Below are 23,068 nucleotides of genomic sequence, written 5' to 3'. Positions count from 1 at the left end.
GAGAGGCGGGCTGATGTTACTCCGCCAATCCGAGCAGGCTTTTCATTCAATAATAGAATACATCGCTCTCCCTGATTGGCTCAGCGAGGTATACTGTATGTAGCCGAAGCTACGGTACATACGGTATACTGGTACAGGATTCCCACACAGCCAGCGTCTTGAGAGATTACATCTACTGGTACAACTTATACTTAGGTTATCTTGGAGATATTATACTCAGCGTATAAGATGACCCCCCATTTTTGGGGGATTTTTTGAGGTTCAAAAGTAGTCTTATAGGCCAGAAAATACAGAAAATATATATATATATATATATATATATATATATATATATATATATCTTGAGAGCAAAAACAGACTACACACTATTTCTGTTGCTATGGTTTATCGCCTGTAAATGGTTGAAAACTCAATAAATATTATTATTGAAACAAAAAAAAAAAAAAAAAAGTATTTTTGTTTGCACATGATTGGATGATGGAAGTCAGCAGAGCTTCACTTAATTTACAAAGTTAGGGGAGAATTCTTTGGCAAAGTGACCAGCCTATTTGCTTTTAGTATATCAATGTGAATTATCATTGTAGTATGGTCTTTTAGATCTTAGACAAAGTATTGCCTGATTGAGAACTGTCAAAATGCTTGCTCTCCTGTGGTTTCCTGAGTTGAGTTACCTGATATCAGCTGTATGTAGAGGCCACCTTCCAAAACTATTTATTACCTGAGGAAATCTCCAGAGAATCATGAATCATGCAGGGTAGCACATGTGCAATGGTGAGGCTCTCTAATCTAATTAATAAGTGCAATAATAAAGCAATTCCTCTGAGATCCTCCAAGGGCATTGCTTGGATGGAGCTATCGCAGCAGTGTTCATTAAAATGGAGTTACATAATAGGATTGATTTAATAAAGGAGTTGAGAATGTTCACATAGTAGAATGAATGTTTCCCCTAAGTTTCCATTTGAATGTCCACTTAGCTTCGTAAATAAGGCAAAGCTGTGTTCTCTTGTGAAAGGGAAATTAAAACATGGATTTTTTTTTTTGCTTGAACATTAATATTGTCTACAGATACACCTCTGAAACGTGAATTTTTTATACTCCTTTAATAAATCAGCCAAGTGCTTCCAGGCAGTAAAAAGCATTACAGTTTGTAGCCTCACATACTGATATCAGGATTCACTTTGGGTAATTATTCCTAATAGATATACACTATATTTTCAAAAGTATTGGGACGCTTGCCTTTACACACAGATACATTTTAATGGCATCCCAGTCTTGGTCCGTAGGGTTCAATATTGAGTTGGTACACCCTTTGCAGCTATAACAGCTTTAACTCTTCTGGGAAGGCTGTCCACAAGGTTTAGAAGTGTGTCTATGGGAATATTTGACCATTCTTCCAGAAGCGCACTGGCTCGCAGTCTCCATTCTAATTCATCCCAAAGGTGTTCTATCCAGTGCTGTATCTTGGCCTAGGCCAACAAGGCCCAGGCCTAGGGCAGCACTTTGCTGGGGGGCAGCAAAAAAAGCTGATGGGGCTGTACTGATATGCTGCCCTGATGGGCACAAATAGACTGCACTGATGAGGCAGGACTGATAAGCTGCATTGATAGGGCTGCACTGATGGGCACTGATATGATGCACTGGTGGCCACTGATGGGGCTGTACTGATGGCCACTAATGAGGCTGCACTGATATGCTGCACTGATGAGACTGCACTGATGGGCACTGATGTAGCTGAACTTATGGTAACTGATGAGGCTTACAGATGACAGGGTGGGTCATAAACAGGAAAGGGTGTGGCCTTTACAGGACGGGGTGGGTCATATTTAAATTAGGGGTGCCCAAGTTTAGTCAGGCCTAGGGCAGCACAAAACCTAAATACACCACTGGTTCTATCGAGTTGAGATCAGGTGCAGGCCAGTGAAGTTCCTCCACCCCAAACTCGCTCATCTATGTCTTTATGGACCTGGCTTTGTGCATTGGTCCAAATCCTTTGGGGGAGGGGGGATTATGGTGTGGGGTTGTTTTTCAGGGGTTAGGCTTGGCCCCTTAACCTTCCTCTTATGTTAGGGTCAGAACCGACCCGTTTTCAGGTTTTGAATGTCTATAAGTATCACATAAATGTGTTTATTGCATCAAGATTTTTTTACTTTTTCAGGAACCTTTATTTAAACAATGTAATAGAAAAAGAATCCTTTTCACTAAATTATAAAATACTGTGGTGAAAATTAAGACGTTTATGGTGTTAGGGTCAATTCTGACCCAGTTATAATATAGGATTTTAGGACACTAATAAGTGCCAAAACTGAAATCATAAACACTCTCTCTGCTTAGTAACACTGACAGCCAATCCCCTCTCAACCCTGTGAGCTGTAGTTAGGGAGGGGCCTATCTCTTTGCCTGCTTGTCTGCTTCTCTAAATAAAGTAAAGAAACATAGGACAAATAAATTTCAGAGTTGCTGACTTTATTTTACCATTTTTTAAATTTGAAAATGAGAGGTATGCTATCAAAAGAAAGGTCTAAGGGGTCACACCAAAAATATTAAAACCAATCTTTTCAAGGATAAAGAAGCCTAACAAGGTAACCAAGAGGTAAGAAACAAATTTGATGATAAATAATTATTCAGAGGGTATTTTATGGCTGATTTAAAACACGGGTCAAAACCGACCCTAAACATCATGGATAGTAAGGGAATTCTAACATAAGAGGAGGGTTAACCTGGATACACACTATACAACTTTTGTGGTCAGATTTCCTTTAAATTTACCTTCGACTATGTAGTGCAAGGGCCTGCCTGATTGCATACAAATTGAAAGTGTTTAGGTCTGACCTCACATTATATGGTTTTGGGAAGTCTGAAGGAAAAAAGCTAAAGAAAATCTTATAGTGTGTATCCAGCTTTAGTTCCAGTGAAGGGAACTCTTAAGGTATCAGCATACCAAGACATTTTTGACAATTTCATGCTTCCAACTTTGTGGGAACAGTTTGAGGATGGCCCCTTCCTGTTCCAACATGACTGCACACCAGTGCACAAAGCAAGGTCCATAAAGACATGAATGAGCGAGTTTGGGGTGGAGGAACTAGACTGTCCGGCACAGAATCCTGACCTCAACCCAACAGAACACCTTTGGGATGAATTAGAGCACAGAATGCGAGCCAGGCCTTCTCTCCAAAATCAGCGCCTGAACTCACAAATGCCTCACTTTATTTATTGACTTTTTTTGCACTTTCTTGAAATAGCAATATTTTTATGCACTTTATCATATGTTTACCTTTAGGAACTTTAATTGCAAGTAATTCTGGTCACTTATTTATTAATTACCAGCGCTGCATTATTATATTTGTGCACTCCTGGAAGAACGGTCAAGCATTCCCAAAGACACACTCCTCCTATGGACAGCCTTCCCAGAAGAGTTGAAGCTGTTATTGCTGCAAAGGGTGGACCAACTCAATATTGAACCCTATGGACTAAGACTGGGATGCCACTGAAGTTCATGTGCATGTAAAAGGCAGGTGTTCCAATACTTTTGACAATATAGTGTAGTTTACATGGCAGAAATATTAGATTTAAATCAGGGGTCTCAAACTGGTGGCCCTCCAGCGGTTGCAGAACTACAATTCCCATGCGGCATTGCAAGGCTGACAGTTACAAGCATGACTCCCATAGGCAGAGGCACGATGGGACTTGAAGTTCTGCAACAGCTGGAGGGCCGCTAGTTTGAGACCTCTGATTAAAGGGTGAAGGGATATAAAGAATTGTTTGGTTGTATTGGAAGGAACTAACACTAAACACTTCCTTTCTGACAAAATATGTTATTTCAAAGAAGCAGCACAAATACCATGTGCTATTTCCCATCTACTGTATATCAGTACTTGCTCTATGCCAGAATGGGGTAAGAGATGACACATTAAGGTTTATAGCTATATCTATTGAATCATAAGGCTGCTAACATTATGTGCATAGGAGCAGATAAATCCCATACACATAGCTTCTATAGATACACTTCATTGTGGCAACAAGCAACATTTCTCATTAAGCAATATGGATACTTATAAAGCTTTTCTAAACAAAAGGAAATCATTTAATACAAAATAAATAAATCCAATTTACATTGTTAATGTTTTCAATGGATTCCTTTAAATGTGAATTTGTCAGAAAGGTAAAATTGGGTTTCAAGAAAATAAAAACAAATTGCAGCCTCAAGACTGTTCACTTTAGGGCAAGTAGTTAAATTTGAGAGCAACCGATGACCAATGCATTGTGATTTGTCATTAAAATATTTAATTCTGGCCTACTGTATTCTAGTACTGAGGTGCGCAACCTTTTTCACTTTGGATCATAGTTGTTGCTATGCCATTGATTTAGGATCACACAGCAGTCTGCCGTGTTTCCCCATGAAATAAGCCCAGGTCTTATATTCATTTTAGGTACAAAAAATGCATTAGGTTTTTTTTTTTTGGGGGGGGGGGGATGTCTTATTTGTCCCTTCTTCTCTCCCCCTCCCCAAAAATAAGACCTATCTTGGTTTTCTAGGATAGCTGCAATATAAGTCCTACCCCAAAAATAAGCTCCAGTTGAAGTCCTTGTAAAATCATGTAATCTGCACTGTGAAAGTATTATTTAATGTCCAGTGTGTGTCAATATGTAACATGATTGTAGAAAATATATTAATTTTAGATACAAAAAATGCATTAGGGCTTATTTTCGGGGGATGTCTTATTTGTCCCTTCTTCTCTCCCCCTCTCCCTCCCTGTCAGCTCAGGAGCCAACATCCCTGTAATCTCCAAAATAAACTCTAGTTAAAGTCCTTGTAAAAGCATTTAATCCGCTCTGTAAATGGATTATATACTGTCCAGTGTGTGTCTTTATGTAATGTTATAGAAAATACCTTATTTACAGCGTTGCTGGGCGCTCACATGACCCGCCGGAGCACTTCTTTACTGCTCCAAGCACTGTCAAGGGAGATGCCGGGGTCCACGCTGACATCAGCCCTGCTCTGAGCACTGCGGGGGCAGGGGCCATTGACGTTAGCTGGGAGCAGGAGGAGAGCTCCGGCGGGTCACGTGAGCGTCTCGTGACGCTGTAAATAAGGTATTTTCTATAAAATTACATAAAGACACACATTGGAAATTATATAATCCATTTACAGAGCAGATTAAATGATGTTAACTAGAGTTTATTTTGGAGATTACAGGGATGTTGGCTCCTGAGCTGACAGGGAGGGGGAGGGGGAGAGAAGAAGGGACAAATAAGACATCCCCCGAAAATAAGCCCTAATGCATTTTTTGTATCTAAAATCAATATATTTTCTACAATCATGTTACATATTGTCACACACTGGACATTAAATAATACTTTTACAGCGCATATTACATGGTTTTACAAAGACTTCAACTGGGGCTTATTTTTGGGCTAGGGCTTATATTGCAGCTATCCTAGAAAACCGAGATAGGTCTTATTTTCAGGGTAGGTCTTATTTTCGGGGAAACACGCTTACATACACCAACCTATGGTTTCCATAGAACCAAGTGTCAGTATACCCTTATTAAGATTACAACCCGGACACCTGGGTCTTCCAAATCTCTGAATGACTTTGAATCTCCATTTATTATGTACAGTAACTATATGCAAAATCAAAAGTAACATATACAATGCAGTCTTACACTAGCAATAACACAGAAGTTTTGTTTAACATGATTTTATTACCAGTTGATCCCACCAGTTGATCCATTATTTTTCCACTTCCTGTAACAGTCCAAGCAGCAGTCACAGGGTTAAAAAAAAACAAAAAAAAAAAAACAACAAAAAACATATTTTGAAAAATCCTCTCTCAATCAGTGCAGCCAAATGATATAAAGACAAAAAACAACTTGTATTACTAGCTATAACACTTTAAGGTGCTTCCACCCCACCTTCTACCACAAATGATATAGTCAAATTAAGTGAAGTTCAGAAAGCTCAATCGGAGGGCGCAACGTGTCTAGGAGGGAGGAGCAGAGCCCGTGACGTCACGCAGCCGTCGCTGTAGGATTGTAGTGGTGAGTTGGCTGATGGTTACATTTTAAAGTGCATTGCACAGTATTTCCCGTAAGTGTTTTTATTAGTGGGGGATAATAGAACTCTTAAATGGAGAGCACTATGCTGTTGCCCTTTTGTCCCATATAACACATTTTGGATGCCATACGAGGTGGTTTGAAATTGGGAGGAGTTTCCATCAGTGGCAGCTGGTGTATATGGGCCGGCCCCTCCTATCCATGCATCCGGCCCCCTAATCTACATGCGGGGTGCCGGACACATGGAGTTCAATGGGGCTTTTTTTTTTTAACCATGTGACTAGAGCCGGAGGCTCTCACATGGCTAAAAAAAAGGGTGGGCTCGGGGCGCAGAGCACTGTGCCCCGAGCCCACCCAGTTGTGTGACAGTAGCGAATGAAAATTCACTATTTTCACACGGATCCTCCTCCTGGCCAATCAGGAAGCGGGTTTTGAGACCCGTTTCCCAATTGGCCAAAAGGAGAAGCCAGACCATTGGGCATGGAGGAGGAAGGAGGAGATGCAGAAGACCGGGGGAAGAAGCCAAAGCTGCCGCATGCTGCATCCAGGCAGGGCGAGTAAGGGGGGGGTCCTGTCCTGTCTCCTGTCTCCTTTGTCTCCCCTCTCTCCTGTCTCTCTGTGGTCCGGGGGTATGGTGTGCGGCCTGGTGTGGTCCGGGGGGGGGGGGGGGGTATGGTGCGGTCCGCCAACAACCCCCCCCCCCGGCCCATGGAGCATCAGACGCCACTGGTTTCCATCCAGAGTTAGAATGAGAGGAGAGAAGAGAGGAAGTCTGACAATTTTGAGATCAATATCGATTGGAGGATACAGATGAGCATGTTTTAAGGGGGTTGGGGATTTTTCACCTGGTGGTGAATGAGCACAAATCACGTGAAGAAGGGAAGAGATTTGTTCAGTTATATTGCACTATTTCGGGGTCATGACTTTATATATATATATATATATATATATATATATATACACATATGTATTATATATATATATATATATATATATGTGTGTATATATATATATATATATATATATATATAGATATATATATATATCTATACACACATTTTTTAAAAATTAATTATATATATATATATATATATATATATATATATATATATATATATATATATATATATATATATTAATTTTTTTTTTCTTTGCACATTTTATATTATTGTGTACACATAGTTTACATAGTTGTACACATAGTTTATCACAGCAGAGTGTTGCGCTTCACTTAATTTGACTAATATGTTTTGAGGGCTGTACCAAAAGTAATGCAAAGGGGGGGGGTACCCTATTTAGTAACCTACATGGATATTTTAAATGCCACATGTTAGTAGAGCAGCTCTTCCTCCCTCAGTATCTCTTCTTCTTCTTTTTCATTGCAGGTAAATAAAACATTTCAAGCAGAAACAATGTGCTGTCATTTTTGACAAAGGAGGGGGTGTAGGTTGCCGGACATCCATAGAAGGCTACAGAATGTTTAAGGTAAGACACCATTTAACCACTTGCCGACCAGCTGCCGCAGATATACGGCGGCAGGTTCCCACGAAAAGACGTACCCGTACGTCGCTTTGCGGGATCGATCATTGTGGCGCCCCCATTTGCCAGAGGGGAAGCTGATCTGTGGGGCTGGGGGGCCGCGATTGCCACCGGGCACCCGCGATCAATCCCGTGTAGACAGAACGGCGGTCTGCTGTTGTAAACACGGCAGACCGTTGTTTTGTCAGCAATGAACAGAGGGATCCTGTGATCCTCCTATTTAGGAACACAGGTCCCTGTGTTCATTCCATAAGCCCATCTCCCCCCCACAGTTAGAAAGCACCCCTTTGGGACACATTTAGGGATGCACCGATCCAACTTTTTTGGTCCCGATCCCGATGCCAATCTTTTGCTTTGTGAAATCGCCGATCCTGAGTCCGATCCGGAAGTACTGTTTTGTGAGCTTATAACAAAATAATACTTCCGGATCGGTATCGTTATTGGCAGATACCTTATAACAATTGTGCATTTAAGAGGTTAAACTTCCCTCCTCCGGCAGACAGAATGAAAAGATACATTGTATTCATTGTGTTTTCTTAACTGGGAGACTGATGTTGATAGGCATTTGCAGGAGGCTCTTTTTTTTGTTTTTCTTTGACAGCTGTGTAAAGAGCAAAACCGGATCGGCCCGTGGATCTTTTAATTTTACCGATCCCCTTATCCAGCTATTATGGCCATATCGGCGCCGATATCCGATCCTAATATCGGATCGGTGCATCCTTAGACACATTTAACCCTTTGATTGCCCTTGGTGTTAACACCTTCCCTGCCAGTGTCATTATTACAGTAACAGTGCATATTTTTAGCACTGATTACTGTAGTAATGTCACTGGTACCCCCAAAAGTGTCAAAAATGTCAGTTAGGTGTCTGAGAAAACAATGCCCCATCTTTGGTATTAGGGGGAGAAATAGTTGGGGTCAGTGGGAGGAATAGTGCCTCATTGTGGGTTTCAGTGGAAGGAATTATGCCCCAGTGTTGGTGTCAGTGGCTGCAACAATGCCTCAAGGGCCAGATAAAGGCAAGTAAAGGGCTGCATTCGGCCCCTGGGCCACAGTTCGGAGAGCACTGCTATAGAGGAAGGGTTACTCTACCAACATGTGAAATTTGAACAACCTAAGTAAAATAATAAAAATGTATGCCCGCTTTTGCATTATGTTTGGTACAACCCTTGTACAATGGGGGTGCTTACAATGGCCAGCTTTTATTCATATGTCTTACACCCTTTTCCCCTAATCAAATAACTAAAACTATGTTATGGCGGAAAATCAATAACGGCCGTGTTAATGCTAGTGACAGACTGTATCATATATGTCATTTTTATTTTGCTGATAGTTCCACTTTATGGTGCCACCCCCTGGTTGTGCACCTCTGTTCTAGGGTACATATGAACAGGATAATAGGTTCTAAGGTCTAATCTTGTACTCCACAGGGTAATCCACACACTAGGAAAGAAGGTTACACAAATATTATATATCTTTACAATTACATACTGTATTACACTTTCTACTTACCATAAGAAACCCATACTTCAGAGGAAGGAACAAAAAACACAAATTTACATAGATTTACACATAGACATAAATAGCCTTTCTTAGTATTGGAACATACTGCAGCATCATGAGAAAATGCTAGAGACAAGCACTACACAAAAGACATATTTTGCACCATTTGGAGTATTTTGCGAGGACTATGACAGATTATACCAACAATATACATCATTTTTGTTTCACGGTTATGCACACAAAGAAGCACATGTATTTGCATTTCTTATATGGATTAAAACTGAAGTTTATTCTGCTTATAGTTTGCCTTCCCTGGTCCCTCCCTCCCTCTATTTCCATTATCATAACATACCTTATTTTAGACCCAGTGATGCCATCACTAGGTCTCTCTGTGTTTCTATATGCAATGCAGGTAGACCATGGTTGGTGGGAGGGGCCAGCAGGGTGCTGTATCTAACTTCCTGAAAACATCACAGCACCCCTCCGCAATGCTCCTCTCAAATGCTCTGATGCAAGCAGTGGGCTTGCTCAAGGGAGCAGTCATGAAAATATGAAAACACCTTGATAGGTGGATGTCAGTCTTGAGGAGTGGTTATTCCTGGGCAGGCTGTATTTCCATGCCCTAGGTATGGCCTCAGAGATGCAAAAAAAGTGAAATTTCAATAATGGAGGGCCAGGAACATCATATCAAGTAAAGAGAAAGGGCTAGATGATGTTGGACTCTGAGGTGGGCTCTATCTGACTTGCTGCAGCTTGTGAGAAGGGCACAGTGGGGTTGATTTATTAAAACTAGAGGGTACAAATCTGGTGCAGCTGTGCATGGTAGCCAATAAGCTTCTAATTTCACCTTGTTCAGTTAGGCTTCTGAGAAAAAAAACCTGGATGTTGATTGGTTTCCATGCTGAGCTGCACTAGATTTTGCACCCTCTAGGTTCAGTAAAGCATCCCCTAAATGCAGTGAAATCAGACTAAGCAACAGTGGCGGCTGGTGCTCCATGGATCGGGGGGGGGGGGGCGGCAGACGGACCACACCATACCCCCCTTGACCACACCAGCTCCAGCCCGCAATGTCCCCCCCCCCCGGTCACCGGTCCCCCCCCAGCTCCAGCCCGCACTGTCCCCCATCAGCTCCAGCCCGCACTGTCCCCCATCAGCTCCAGCCCGCACTGTCCCCCATCAACTCCAGCCCGCACTGTCCCCCACCAGCTCCAGCCTGCACTGCCCCCCCCCCAGTCACCAGTCTCCCACCAGCTCCAGCCCGCACTGTTCCTCCCCCCCCGTTGCCGTTTCCCCACCAGCTCCAGCCTGCACTGCCCCCCCCAGTCACCAGTCCCCCACCAGCTCCAGCCCGCACTGTTCCTCCCCCCGTTGCCGTTTCCCCACCAGCTCCAGCCCGCACTGCCCCCCACCAGCTCCAGCCCGCACTGTCCTCCCCCCCCGGTTGCCGGTCCCCCACCAGCTTCAGCCTGCACTGCCCCCCACAAGCTCTAGCCCGCACTGCCCCAGGCGCCGGCTCACTCACCCTGGGCAGGCAGCAGCGGCAGTGGCTTCATCCTCAGTCTCCTCCCTTCTCCTCCACCTCTGCTCCTTGGTCAATAGCATGCCTTTTCCTTTCGGCCAATCGGGAAATGGGTCTCACGACCCGCTTCCTGATTGGCCGGGAGGAAAATCAGTGTGGCAATAGCGAATATTCATTTGATATTGTCACACAACTCTGGCTTTAATTACGTGCTTCGAAAAAAAAAAAAAAAACCACCATGCGTCCGGCGCCCTGCATGTAGATTAGGGTGCCAGACACATGAATAGGGGGGGGGGGGGCGGCGCCCCTGCGCCCCCAATGCACCAGCCGCCACTGCTAAGCAATAACAGTACAGGAAAGGAGGCTGTACTATTGTGGAAGATTGCAGGTGAGTGGGGAGTTCCTCTAATTACATGCTTTAAAAATTAAAGAACAATTAAATCTTCTCAAAGGATGGCCACTTTACAGGACAAACAAATTCACTTAAGAACTGGTTAGGCTCCATGTACACTAGCGTTTTTTATAAGCTCAAAAAAAAACTAGACAAAAAATGCTGGATGAAAAATGCTAATAATAACATGTTTGTCTCCCAGCTTCTAGTAGCTTTTAGAAGCATTTAGTAGCTTTTAGTAGCATTATGAGCATTAGCATTTTATTAGCATTTTTTGCAGTACATGAAGAAAAAAAAAAAAGCTAAAAAAAAGCTGTTAGGAGCATTTTAGCTGCATTTAGAAGCAGTTAAGGGCACTTAGGAGCAGTGTGTGTCAGCTGGAAAAACGCTCCAAAAAACTTTACAAAAACAATTCTGTTTTTCTGGTCCTAGACGTTGAAGCTCAAAAAATGTTAATTGCCTAAAGTAGTGTGCATGGACACTATTAGCTTCTAGGAGCAGAAAAAAAAAAACTAGCGGGCATGGAGCCTAACTCTGATAAAAGCTTAAAAACACTGAAAAACGTGGCTATTCGGTGTTTATCAGCATTTTTTTAACCATATGCTTTTGTAGGAGTATAATTTTGCTAAAAAAAAAAACAAGAAAAAAACTATAAAACGCAACAGCTAAAAAATGCTACTGCAAAAACGATGCAAAACTCATTCTACAGCTACAGCTTTCTACACCTAATGCTACTGGCTTCTTTAAAACGTCCATTGTGCATGAGGCCTAACACCACTATAAACTAAGCCTTAACAAAAGCTTTGCTCTGAAGAAGAGGGCGGGTCCCTTGAAACGCGTCAGCTGGCAAGTCTGATGGATGTAAGATTCGTAGGAGTTTCATCTCTAATTAAGGACCATCTTGCCATTTGGGTTTATGTACAACGCTGTTTTAGCCCACAGCTATTGTGACTATTCATTTGTTTGGTTCTAATTTTATATTAAAAAGTTGTTAGTAATGCAGAACTGGTAAAGGGATCCATTAGACTTCTACCAGTTTAAATCCAAGTTGAAGAACATCTTAGCAGTCTGCCGACCTGGTATTCATATTGTTTGTTAATAAACAAAAGATGTGATAAGAAACAAAAGAAATTGAGGGCCCGGGGGACTTTAACGAGACATGCAAGTATAGGTAAAATCACATACGTTTATTTCGCTTCATCAGGAGAACGTGAATGTCCATATGGCTGGTTCCACACACATATGCTGCCTGACAGTTTAGGTCTAGGCCTTTTTTGTCATCTCTTAGCCTTGCCATCTGGAGGGTCGCCTTCCCTGTGTGTTCTGCCGGCCCGATACCCCCCCCCCCCCCACTTCCCCAACTCCTGGGGAGACTGAACAGCACAATTGTTTTTTCCTTTTGTGTTTGGGAGGAATTCAGTGATTTTTTCCGCTTTAACCCATTCCTTTTTGATAATCTGGACATGTGGATATGTCTATACAGTTGGGTCCAGTCAAGTGGACGTTAATATCTGTATTTATTGGCTATTGCTACAATTTAAGATTTCTGTGCTTCTCTCCTGATGAAGCAAAATTGTGTCTTCGCGAAACGCGTCGAGGCTCATCTAGCACAGACTTTTGATACTGTTGATGCGTTGACTTATAAGTATATTTATACTATGGAAATTATTAATGTTCATTGTTGATGATCATCTTTGTCATGTGTAATATTATGTATATTTTAGAGATGTCTTACTATAAACTTATGTGATTTTACCTATTCTTGCATGTCTCATTAAAGCCCCCGGCCCTCGATTTCTTTTGTCTCTTTGCAACAATATTGGGACTGAGACATGCAGGCTCCCCACACATGTCGGCTCAAACCTTCTCTAAAACAGTGGTCCTCAACTCCGGTCCTCAGGGCCCACTAACAGGCCAGATTTTAAGTATTACCTTGAGGAGATGCAGTCTAGAGTACTGCAATCACTGAGCAGCAAATTATATCACCTGGGATGTATTTCAGTTATCTTGCAAACCTGGCCAGTTAGTGGGCCCTGAGGACCACTGCTCTAAAAGACGTGATAAAACATGATCGTGACCACTTGGTGATCAAGTTCTGCAAGGCAAAATTAGATACAACAAAAAGCAGTCACTTTCAGCGCTAAGAGGTCCTCCACAGTTGGATAAGAATATAGAACAACTCTAAATGCTTGGCAAATGCAGCCCTCCTCGGACGGGGTAATCCAAAGTGAAACTCCAAAAACAAACGAACAGGAAGGCGCAAGCACCTAGCGCATTATCAAACATTTATTAAAGCGATAAAGACAGCTACAAAGGGATACTCACAAAAATGCAACTTGTTAAAGCCAATGAACCACAAGATGCCATACATTGCAGGATGCACATACTCTAATTACACCCTGCTCTGTTGTCAAGCTAACTGCACTGTATGAAATCTTGTGGTTCATTGGCTTTTACAAGTTCATTAGATTGCTTTAAAAAAGGCCTGGATTCTTTCCCAGGTGTAAATAATATAACTGGCTACTAATATTTATAGGTACATTTTATCCAGGGAATATCCGATTGCCTCTCGGGGGATCAGGAAGGATTTTTTTCCCCTGCTGTAGTAAATTGAATCATGCTTTGCTGGGGTTTTTTCGCCTTCCTCTGGATCAACTGTGGGTATAGGATTGTGTATATGGGATTGTATGGTTGGGTTGTTTTTTTTTTTAACTGTTTTTTGTTTTTATTGGTTTAGCCAGATGGTGTCTTTTTTCAACCTGACTATTTAACTATGTAAGTTGCTTTTTTGTGAGTACCCATTTTTAGCAGTCTTTATCGCTTTAATACATTTTTGGTAATGGACTAGGTGGTTGCGCCTTCCTGTTTGTTTGTTTTTAAAGGCAAAATTAGAGGTCAATTTTGAAGAAATTTATGCAAATTAATTTTGCTTTGACCACTCATTCCTAATCACATCACCATTCGTGAATCCTGATTGAAGAGATTAATTCATTTTATAGTTCTTTGCAGATCTTCCTGTGTGCAGATATTTTAACAAACAAATGACACTTTTCCACTGCAAAGTACCGGCTCGGCTCTACTCGGCCCTGCTTGGCCCGGTTTGCTTTTCCACTGCTGGTACCGCATGGTACGGTGTTGGAACGGTTCGGTACGGTTTGCCTTTCCACTAAAGTAGTACTAAAGTGAAGTGGGTGGGATAATAACGATTCTCTGACCAATCAGTGGCTAGTAGTGACTGCATGCAAAGGATTGTGGGATATGGTACCGGTATGGTACCTCTTGGAACCACAATCGAGGTGGTACTGTTTTAGAGAGCCGTACCGTTCGGTTCCATGCAGTGGAAAAGCGCCGCCGTACCGAACCGTTCCTACACCATACCATGCGGTACCAGCGTGGAAAAGCGCAAAAGCAAGCTGAACCGTTTGGTTCCATGCAGTGGAAAAGCGCCGAAAAACTGATGTATTTAGAGTGGGGTTTTCCCATTGGGATCTCAAAAACTGCCAATTCCAGGGTCCTTTCAAGGAAGTCAGCCATTGAAGAAGATATTACTTCTAATGGGAGATCCATGTATTGTTTTAAATATAAGGATCTTTTGAAATCACTAAATGCAGTCAAATAAAAATGTATCCTGCTTTCTACTTTCCATGTAGCAGGGGCAGATCAGGATCTGAAGCCATAAAATGTCCCCCCTCTCATAAAAACTAAATCGTATCACTGTACAGTATAGGAAAAAAAAATAAAATAAATCCCTTTTTGCATCATGGGAACTTTATTTTTGGTTCAGGCTCTTTCAGTCAAGAAATGTGCAAGAGGATGAGAGGTCACAAAGTGGACCTATCTTCCATATGTACCTAAATGTGCCTAGATTTTGAGGAGTCATGTACAGAATATCCAGATTGTTCTTATGAACATTCATGTTTATGCCAATGCAGCAAGAAGGGAGACCACTTGTCTTGGGGAGGGAGGAGGCCAGTAGCAATCAATCAGCCAACCATTCTTGGTGACTGATTCTTTCCCCAAGCAGGCTCAGCTAGGAGACATTGGGGAATTGGACAGTTTATAGACATTCGCTCTAGCATTGCCTAAACCGGTAGAATTGGACAGATATTCTCATGTCTTTTGGAACCTTTAGAGCACAGGTATCAAACTGGCGGCCCTCCAGCTGTTGGAACTACAAGTCCCATGAGGCATTGCAAGGCTGACAGTTACAAGCATGACTCCCACAGGCATGGTGGGACTCGTAGTTCCACAACAGCTGAGGGCCACCAGTTTGATACCCCTGCGTTAGAGACAAGCAACAGAAAGGGTTATTGAAAAAAGGACTTTTTTTGTTATAAATTGTACTGCACTTATATAAAGGGGGGTAGTTTATCCAAAAAGAAAAAAAAATGCATAAGGGTGTTCCTTAACCACTTGCCGACCGCCGCCCGACTATATACGGCGGCGGTCAGCCCCTCACAGGCAAAGTAAAGTACCGGTACTTCACTAGCCTGTAAGCCAATAGGGGGCGAGCGCGCGCCGCTGGAGGCGCGCTCCCGCCCCCGCTCGTTCACTAAGCAGCCCGCGCGAGTGACTCGCGATCGTCGGATACAGTGGGAGAAAGGCAGGCGGCTAATGTAAACAAAGCCACCTGTCTTTCTCCCCTGTGTAACAGCACAGATCATACGGTCCTGCTATGTAGGACCATTGATCTCTGCTGTTACACACACAGCCACATCCAATCACAGTTAGAAGCACACCCCTAGGGACACACTTAACCCCTCCCTCTCCAATAAAGTTAACCCCTTCACTCCCAGTGTCATTTTTACAGTAACAGTGCATATGTATAGCACTGATTACTGTAGTAATGTCACTGGTACCCCCAAAAGTGTCAAAAATGTCAGTCAAGGGTCCGATCTGTCCGCCGCAATGTCGCAGTCCCGCAAAAAAAAAAAAATCGCAGATCGCCGCCATTACTCGTTAAAAAAAAACAATAAAACTAACTAAGGGAAAACAAAAATCTTTCCCTTAGTTAGTATACGCAATAACTTTTGCGCAAACCAATCAAAATACACTTTTTGAAATTTGTTTTACCAAACATAGGTAGCAGAAAACAAATTGGCCTAAAATGTTAAAAAATTTTGATTTTTAAATTTTTTTTGGGGGGAATTTCATGTAAAAAAATGTGAAAAATATTGTTATTTTTGCAAAATTGTCGCTATTTTTTTGATTATAGCGCATGATCAAAAAATTGCACAGGTGATCAAATACCACCAAAAGAAAGCTCTGTTTGTGGGAAAAAAAGGACGTCAATTTCATTTGGGTACAGCGTTGCAGGACCGCGCAATTGTCCGTTAAAGTCACGCAGTGCCGAATCACAAAATACCCCCTGGTCAGGAAGGGGGTAAAATCTTCCGGGGCTTAAGTGGTTAAAGGGAAACTTCTTTAACAAGTGCTTTTAGTTACATACAGGCGGTCCCCGGGTTACAAACATCCAACCTACAAATGACTCCTACTTACAAACGGAAGGAGACAACAGGAAGTGAGAGGAAATCTACCCCTAGAAAAGGAAAATTCACTCCCGTAAGAGCTATAATGGGAAAAAGGTGTCTCCACTGAAGCTTTATCACCAATCCTTGTTTCCACAACAACCCAACATTTTCAAGATCCAGTTGTCATAAGGACAGAAAGTGAGGTGACATCTTCTGAACAGGGGCACAGACAGCAAAACAAATGGTACAGGGGTGTTAACCTTTCCTTATGCTATCCAAAAAACTTAAAAATTATTCTTTTGGCTGAAGCTAATCTTAAAAAAAATGTATCTGTTCCGACTTCCAAACAAATTCGACTGAAGAACAAACCTACAGTCCTTATCTTGTTTGTAACCCGGGGACCGCCTGTAATTATCATCTGCAGTGATTTACACATTTATACAGCTGGATATCACACTCCTGGATAATGCCGATTAGTAGTGTCCCTTAAATGCCCTTGATTATAAGAAGAGAAAACAGACATGGCAAATCTCAGATAAATCTTCAGCTAGTGGTGATGAGTGAGCAACTATGAAGGCTGGAGAACATTTTTTTGATTCTTATTGTTATTTTAGAAAGTACACATATATCTAATTTGAAATGTTTTTCAAAACTCCCTTGCTTTTATTAGTACCGAATAAAAAAAATAGATGGATGAAAAGTAGAGGCATTGAATGTAGCAACCAACTGGACAACCAATTGCAAAATTTGCTTTCTAACAAAAACAACAGCTAGTGTCCATTTAGCTCTGAACCATACTAAGCAGACCCTTAATTCCTGGGCAATAATTTTGCATGTCTGACCTAGGAGATATTATATGCAGCTGAGAGGATATATTAGAAGACAGCCAGCAGGAGCAGCTGTCCAAAATGCTAAAAAATTCAGGTGATGGACTATGACAAACAAATGTGATACCAACGTAAGTCAATATTCTTTTATACCTGGCACCTCAACAAGACCCATCTCTTTTATAGGATTCCTCTATACCTTCCCCCACATACAGAGAGCATTAACAACTGAGGCCCTGGCCAATAACATTACTAGTACAGATTATATGACAACTCAAATGGACCCCCCTCCATTGACTGGATGCACATGTCTGTCAATCAGATGCTGTGGCGGCTAATATGACCAAATTCTGCCTTTTTATTTGATACTACAGCAGCTGGAGTGCAGCACCTGAGATGGCTGAACATGGCTGAGCGCCACACCAACCATGCAGACATATTAGAGGTAAACTTACAAAATATAACTTGGTTTATAATATATAGGACCTAGAATGGCACTTGGAGATACATCATTCTAAATGAATTACTGAATTAAAAAATTTGGATGTAGGATGGCAACAAATGAGCAGTGAACTGAATATTTTTGGTGGAGGAGGGAAGGCTGAGGTATTATTTTTAATGTTATTATGCCAAGTTACACTCAGTGTTAAAGCGGAGTTCCAGCCATTTTCGTGTTTATTAAAAGTCAGCAGCTACAAAAAGTGTAACCAGCCGGGTGCGCACTGGGCATGCGCTAGTCACGCTGCGCGTGCTGAATGGACAGGCAATCTTCTGGGACCCGTGACCTGTCCCAGAAGATTGCAGGGTGGGAGGGGCAGAGGAGAACTTCCACCCAAGCCGCCTAGGTGGCCCAGGCAGAAGTGGGAGCGGGTGCCTGTCAAATCTAGGTACCCGCTCCCCCCCCAAAAAAATGACATGCCAAATGTGGCATGTCAGGGGGTCAGGACCACTTAAAGCGGAAGTTCAACTTTTGAGTGGAACTCCGCTTTACCTTTGGCAGCAAATTTCGGTTTAGTTTTAGTCATAGTCTTTTGACTAAAATGCTATTTTAGTTTTAGTCATATTTTAGTCATCTGATGTGTTTTCGTTTTAGTCATATTTTAGTCAACTAAAATCTCCAGTACATTTTAGTCAACTAAAATCTCATACATTTTAGTCAACTACAAATCGAATGGGTTTAGGTAAATTGTAATGCATTATTTAAACATTTCTCAAAAATTTTCAAACTAAGTGTATACTCCTGGAGTAAAAATCTTATTTATGGTATTAAGGTTTGAACATGCACTACGTTTCATAAATAAACAAAAATTTAGCTTTTTGACAAACAGACTTGCAACTGTAAAATACATAAAAACCCAAAAAACTGTAAACCAAATTGGCTGTAATGTCATTGCACATATTACCTGAATATATTTCCAGCATTAATTATTAAGAAAAAATATAAGAAAAGCCTTTTTCTTTAATTTTTTTTCTCTTTCAGCAGCATAGTAGATGCCAATACTTATGCTTATGCAGTGGTGCAATACATGTTTAAATGTTAATGTGCTATTACAAACTCTGAATGGAATTGTGTTGCTGATTTAGAAATGGCAAGCAGAGCAGTGCTACTTTTTATGTCAATTTTTGATTTAGTCTTAGTCATAGTCTTTTGACTTTAGTCGTATTTTAGTCTTATGACTAAAATGTCATTTTAGATTTAGGCATGTTTTAGTCATCTAAATTGTTTTAGTTGTATTTTAGTCAACTAAAATAGTGTTAATTTAATAGACGAAAATATTTTTGTCGATGAATTTAACACTGGTTACACTTCAGATAGGGTTGATCTTTTTCAGTTCCCCTTGCCCAACCATTCTCACCTATGATTACTATTGCCCTTCCAACAGACAACCATTCAACACTTACTGTAGGTCAATCATGACTGGGACAACAAGCTTTGTACAGACATACACAACATGGAGAAGCCAAGTTTTTTTTTTTTTTGCTGTCTTTGCACCCATCTAGCACTACACAACAGATATTAGGAGTTTAAAATGAATTCTTACATTCCAATTGGCTGCTGACAATAGGTGTGAGTAGGCCCAGGAGTAAATGAAATGCTAGAATAAAGAAAGTTTGATGGGTTAATATAGAACTTAAAAGGAAATGCATAATGATGGTGTTAACAAGCACCTGCCATCAACATAACCTGCTGGAAGCCATTTTGTTGGTGGGGTAAGAATTCACCTGTGTTCAAATGATATTTGGTGTGAGAAATGACTGACGTGTCTTGTTGATGTCGTAGTCAATGCAATATTTGGGTACTGTCTTCAAAATGGCAGTTGTGGATGACAGGTGCTTAGGTGCTACTTTTTCAAATAGAGAAGTTCACAGGTATGGATCTAAAATACCATTTCAGTTTACAGATGGTATGCCTTCACCAATATATAAAGACCTGCAAAACCGGAACAACCATCTCAAAACTGGGATGGAGACCTTCTACCCTATCTGTCACCACTCCAATGCCATTTTCCTTACCCAATAATAAATACATCTTCAACCATACAACTCATACAATTGTCAACTGTCACAGACCATATGGCACCTTGGTAATTGCATTAGGGGTAATCAGAAGAGGGTGAATTCTAAAACTTTCACACGTGTTCTTCTACAATCAACATCTGCCTTGACATACTTCCTGACACCATATAGATTGGATCAAAGCATAACTAAACCCAAGAATAAAAATGTAATATTTTGAGCTTACTAGTTCTAAAATATGCTGACGGTATAACAATTTTCTTTCAGGCTAAGGACATTTTCATTAAAGCGTTTGTATCCTCAATAAAAAACAAAAAGAAAAACCAACCCTGCAGGACAAAGGCATAATGAGCTACTATGAATCGCATATTAGCTCATTAGGAAATACTTACCTTAGAATGAAGCCCCGACACGGTCGCCTGGACACCGCTGAGGCAGCTGACATCTTCCCTCTGTGTCTCTTCCAGGTTCGGTGGCTCTGTCGCTGTGAGTGGCAGGAGCCATGATGACGTCAATCCCACGCGTGCACGCGGGAGTTCACTTTCCGGCAAGGAGCTGGCAAAGAGCCGGCAAGGAGCTCTGGAGGTCCGCTTCACCGTCAGAGCGCATGCGCCACTGGTGTCAGCGACTGCATGCAGGGCGAATATCTCCTAAACCGTACAGCTTTAGGAGATATTAATTTTACCTACAGGTAAGCCTTATTATAGGCTTTCCTGTAGGTAAAAATTAAAAAGCGGAGTATACTACTGCTTTAAGTACAGAAAATACCTGTTAATTTTGCTAGAAATACAGTGCCCTTGTCAATGAACTAGAACAAACTTATCTTCCTTCAATAAACTGCTAAGCACCCTATCATGGTGTAATGGAGATAAATAAAGGAAGCTATGTTTGAAGTCCATGGTGACACAACCATGCATGGTTCCCTAAACAGTGGAAGGGTAAGCATAGCCATCCATGGACAGAATGTGCATTATTCTCAGCATTCCCAAATGAAAATTAGGGAAGGAAATACCTGGAAAAATAAAACCTCATTTAAAAACTAGTGAGGCCGCTCTATACTATTTTTAATTTTGGGTTTAAATAAACCTTAAATTAAACCAGAGTTGTCCAGGTTGCATATAAATACTAGGATATCTGACCAACATTCATGTAAACTGAGGAAGCCACTGAGCAGTGAAACATCTTCAGCATTACAAAACAAATCCAACTAAACATGACTACATACTGCTAGATATATCACAATGACCTGGAGAATTGAAAAACTTTACATACTGCCAAACAAAGGTTTTAAATCAGAATGTTTGTGAAAAATTATGGTAGGAAGCAAATCTACAGCTTGAAATATACAGTCCTGGTGTGTATCAGGACTAATCTGTTGGTGGTTTTGTCTTCCACTTCTTTGTACACAGCTCAGAGCAGAATTAATCAATATAGCCAATACTAGATAACCCATGAGAAAATTTCATGACTTCTGAAGGTGTACTGGGATTGTGTCTTTCAAGTGACAGCTTAGAGCATGGATCCCTAAACTACGGCCCTCCAGCTGTTGCGTAACTACACATCCCATGAGGCATTGTAAAACTCTGACATTCACAGACATGATAGGAATTGTAGTTCCTGAACAACTGGAGGGCCATCCTTTGAAGACCCCTGGCTTAGAGAATGTGGAGTGCAGTGAAAGTTATACATAAAATACACTCACTTCCATCCAATCCACCAATTTAGTTTTTGTAAAGTTGCCCTTTGTTGATATCTACCTTATATTTCCATCATTCATATACGAGGGCCATCCAAAAAAACAATGTAAAAATGGACATAAAACTTTTTTCTTACCATACATAGGTTGTTCAGGTGTTCAGATTTCACATGTTAGTAGAGTAACTCTTCCTCTATAGTAATGCTTCTTCTACTTCATTGCAGGCAAATAATGGATTTCAAGCAGTAGCAAAGTGCTGCCATTGAGTTCTTGATGAAAGAGGGGTGCAGGCTGTCTAACATTGACAAAAGCCTACAGAATGTTTACAGAGATGACACCATTGACAAGAGCAATGTCTTGTCATTGGCGATTTGTCATTGTTGTCATCTCCATGAACATTCTTTAGCCTTGTGTTGATGTCATACAGCCTGCACCTCTCCGTCATCAAGAAGTCAATGACGGCACAGTGTTTCTGCATTGAATACATGTTTAATCTGCAATGAAAATGAAGAAGAAGAGGAATTAAAAGCGAACGAGTTGCTCTACCAACATGTGGAATTTGAATAACCTATGGAAGGTAATAAAAAAATGATGCCCACTTTTGCATTGCCTTTGGTGAAGTCCTTGTAATACAAGTTCAACTTCTTCTAAGAGTATGTGCATCAAACATTTTGCAAAGAAGGAATGATAACATATGCAAAATGTTTCACTAGTTAGGAACAAGCAGTACCCAGAGTCCTATTAAGACTAAGTAGGGCCAGACAAAGTTCTGATTAGCAGATCTTATCAAGCATTCATGGGATAAAGGAACATTTCCATACTGAGGTTTAATAGGTGCCACAATGGCAGGACAATGTAATCAGGACTATTTTTATTTGAATGTTTTACTTAATTACCAATCATTCTGATGATGAAGCTAATCAGTCAAGCATTCAAGTCATATATTTCAAGGACAGGACTTCTTTTTTTAAAACTTTGCTATCTGGACATCATTTCTTTTGACTAGCAGAAGTCAGACTTGTATTTGTACACCTATAAAAAAATGACTTTGGTCTATTTGTTAATGTCTTATTTTTGCTGTGTTCAGAAAGGATCCATTAAAACATTGAAAATTCCTGTACTTAAAAACCAACTCATAAATTATGGTTTCATTTACCGTATTCCCAGTTTAAGGTAAGTTTGAATTAAATAATTTTCATGTGCTAGACGTCATCATCATCCATTGGGATTGTATTCATAAATTTTCATGAAATGACTGAGATACATTTAAAAATATAAAAAAGATGGCAGACTATGGAAGAACATAAAAATGAACATGTTTTTATGAATCACTGAAACAAGACTTACATGTGGAACGGATGGTCTGATGATGGAGGTGCGAAGACTGGAAAACAAGAACAAACTATAAACAAAGGAATAAATATGAAATATGAAACAGGGTGCACTATAAAAACCACATGTACAAATTATGAGGAAGTACACAAATAATGAAATGAAAGTTTGAATTATAAATGGGCTAGTCTAATTTTGCTCTTTGTTCACAATTTGACAA

The 23,068-nt window shown here is 40.9% G+C and overlaps 1 protein-coding gene across 6 annotated transcripts in view; it reads right to left on the bottom strand.

Moving 5' to 3' along the window:
• GRM5 (glutamate metabotropic receptor 5) overlaps positions 1-23,068 on the bottom strand; it is a 557,322-nt gene that overhangs the window by 5,340 nt on the left and 528,914 nt on the right. For 4 of the 6 annotated variants that reach the window (XM_082245896.1, XM_082245895.1, XM_082245894.1 and 1 more), the window contains exons 9-10: positions 19,346-19,399; positions 5,707-5,745 (exon numbers count right to left, since the gene is read on the bottom strand). The exons of 1 other annotated variant lie outside the window; for it this stretch is intronic. In XM_082245896.1, coding sequence (XP_082102022.1) covers positions 5,707-5,745; positions 19,346-19,399 — 93 coding nt within the window. The remainder of the gene's footprint in view (positions 1-5,706; positions 5,746-19,345; positions 19,400-23,068) is intronic. One more of the 6 variants, XM_082245897.1, reaches the window with a different exon arrangement.

This window comes from Pelophylax lessonae, assembly GCF_965119305.1.
Source record: "Pelophylax lessonae genome assembly, chromosome: 2".
NCBI classification, from domain to species: Eukaryota; Metazoa; Chordata; class Amphibia; order Anura; family Ranidae; genus Pelophylax; species Pelophylax lessonae.
Note: the sequence above shows the minus strand (reverse complement) of the source record. Positions and strands in the feature narration are given on the sequence as shown.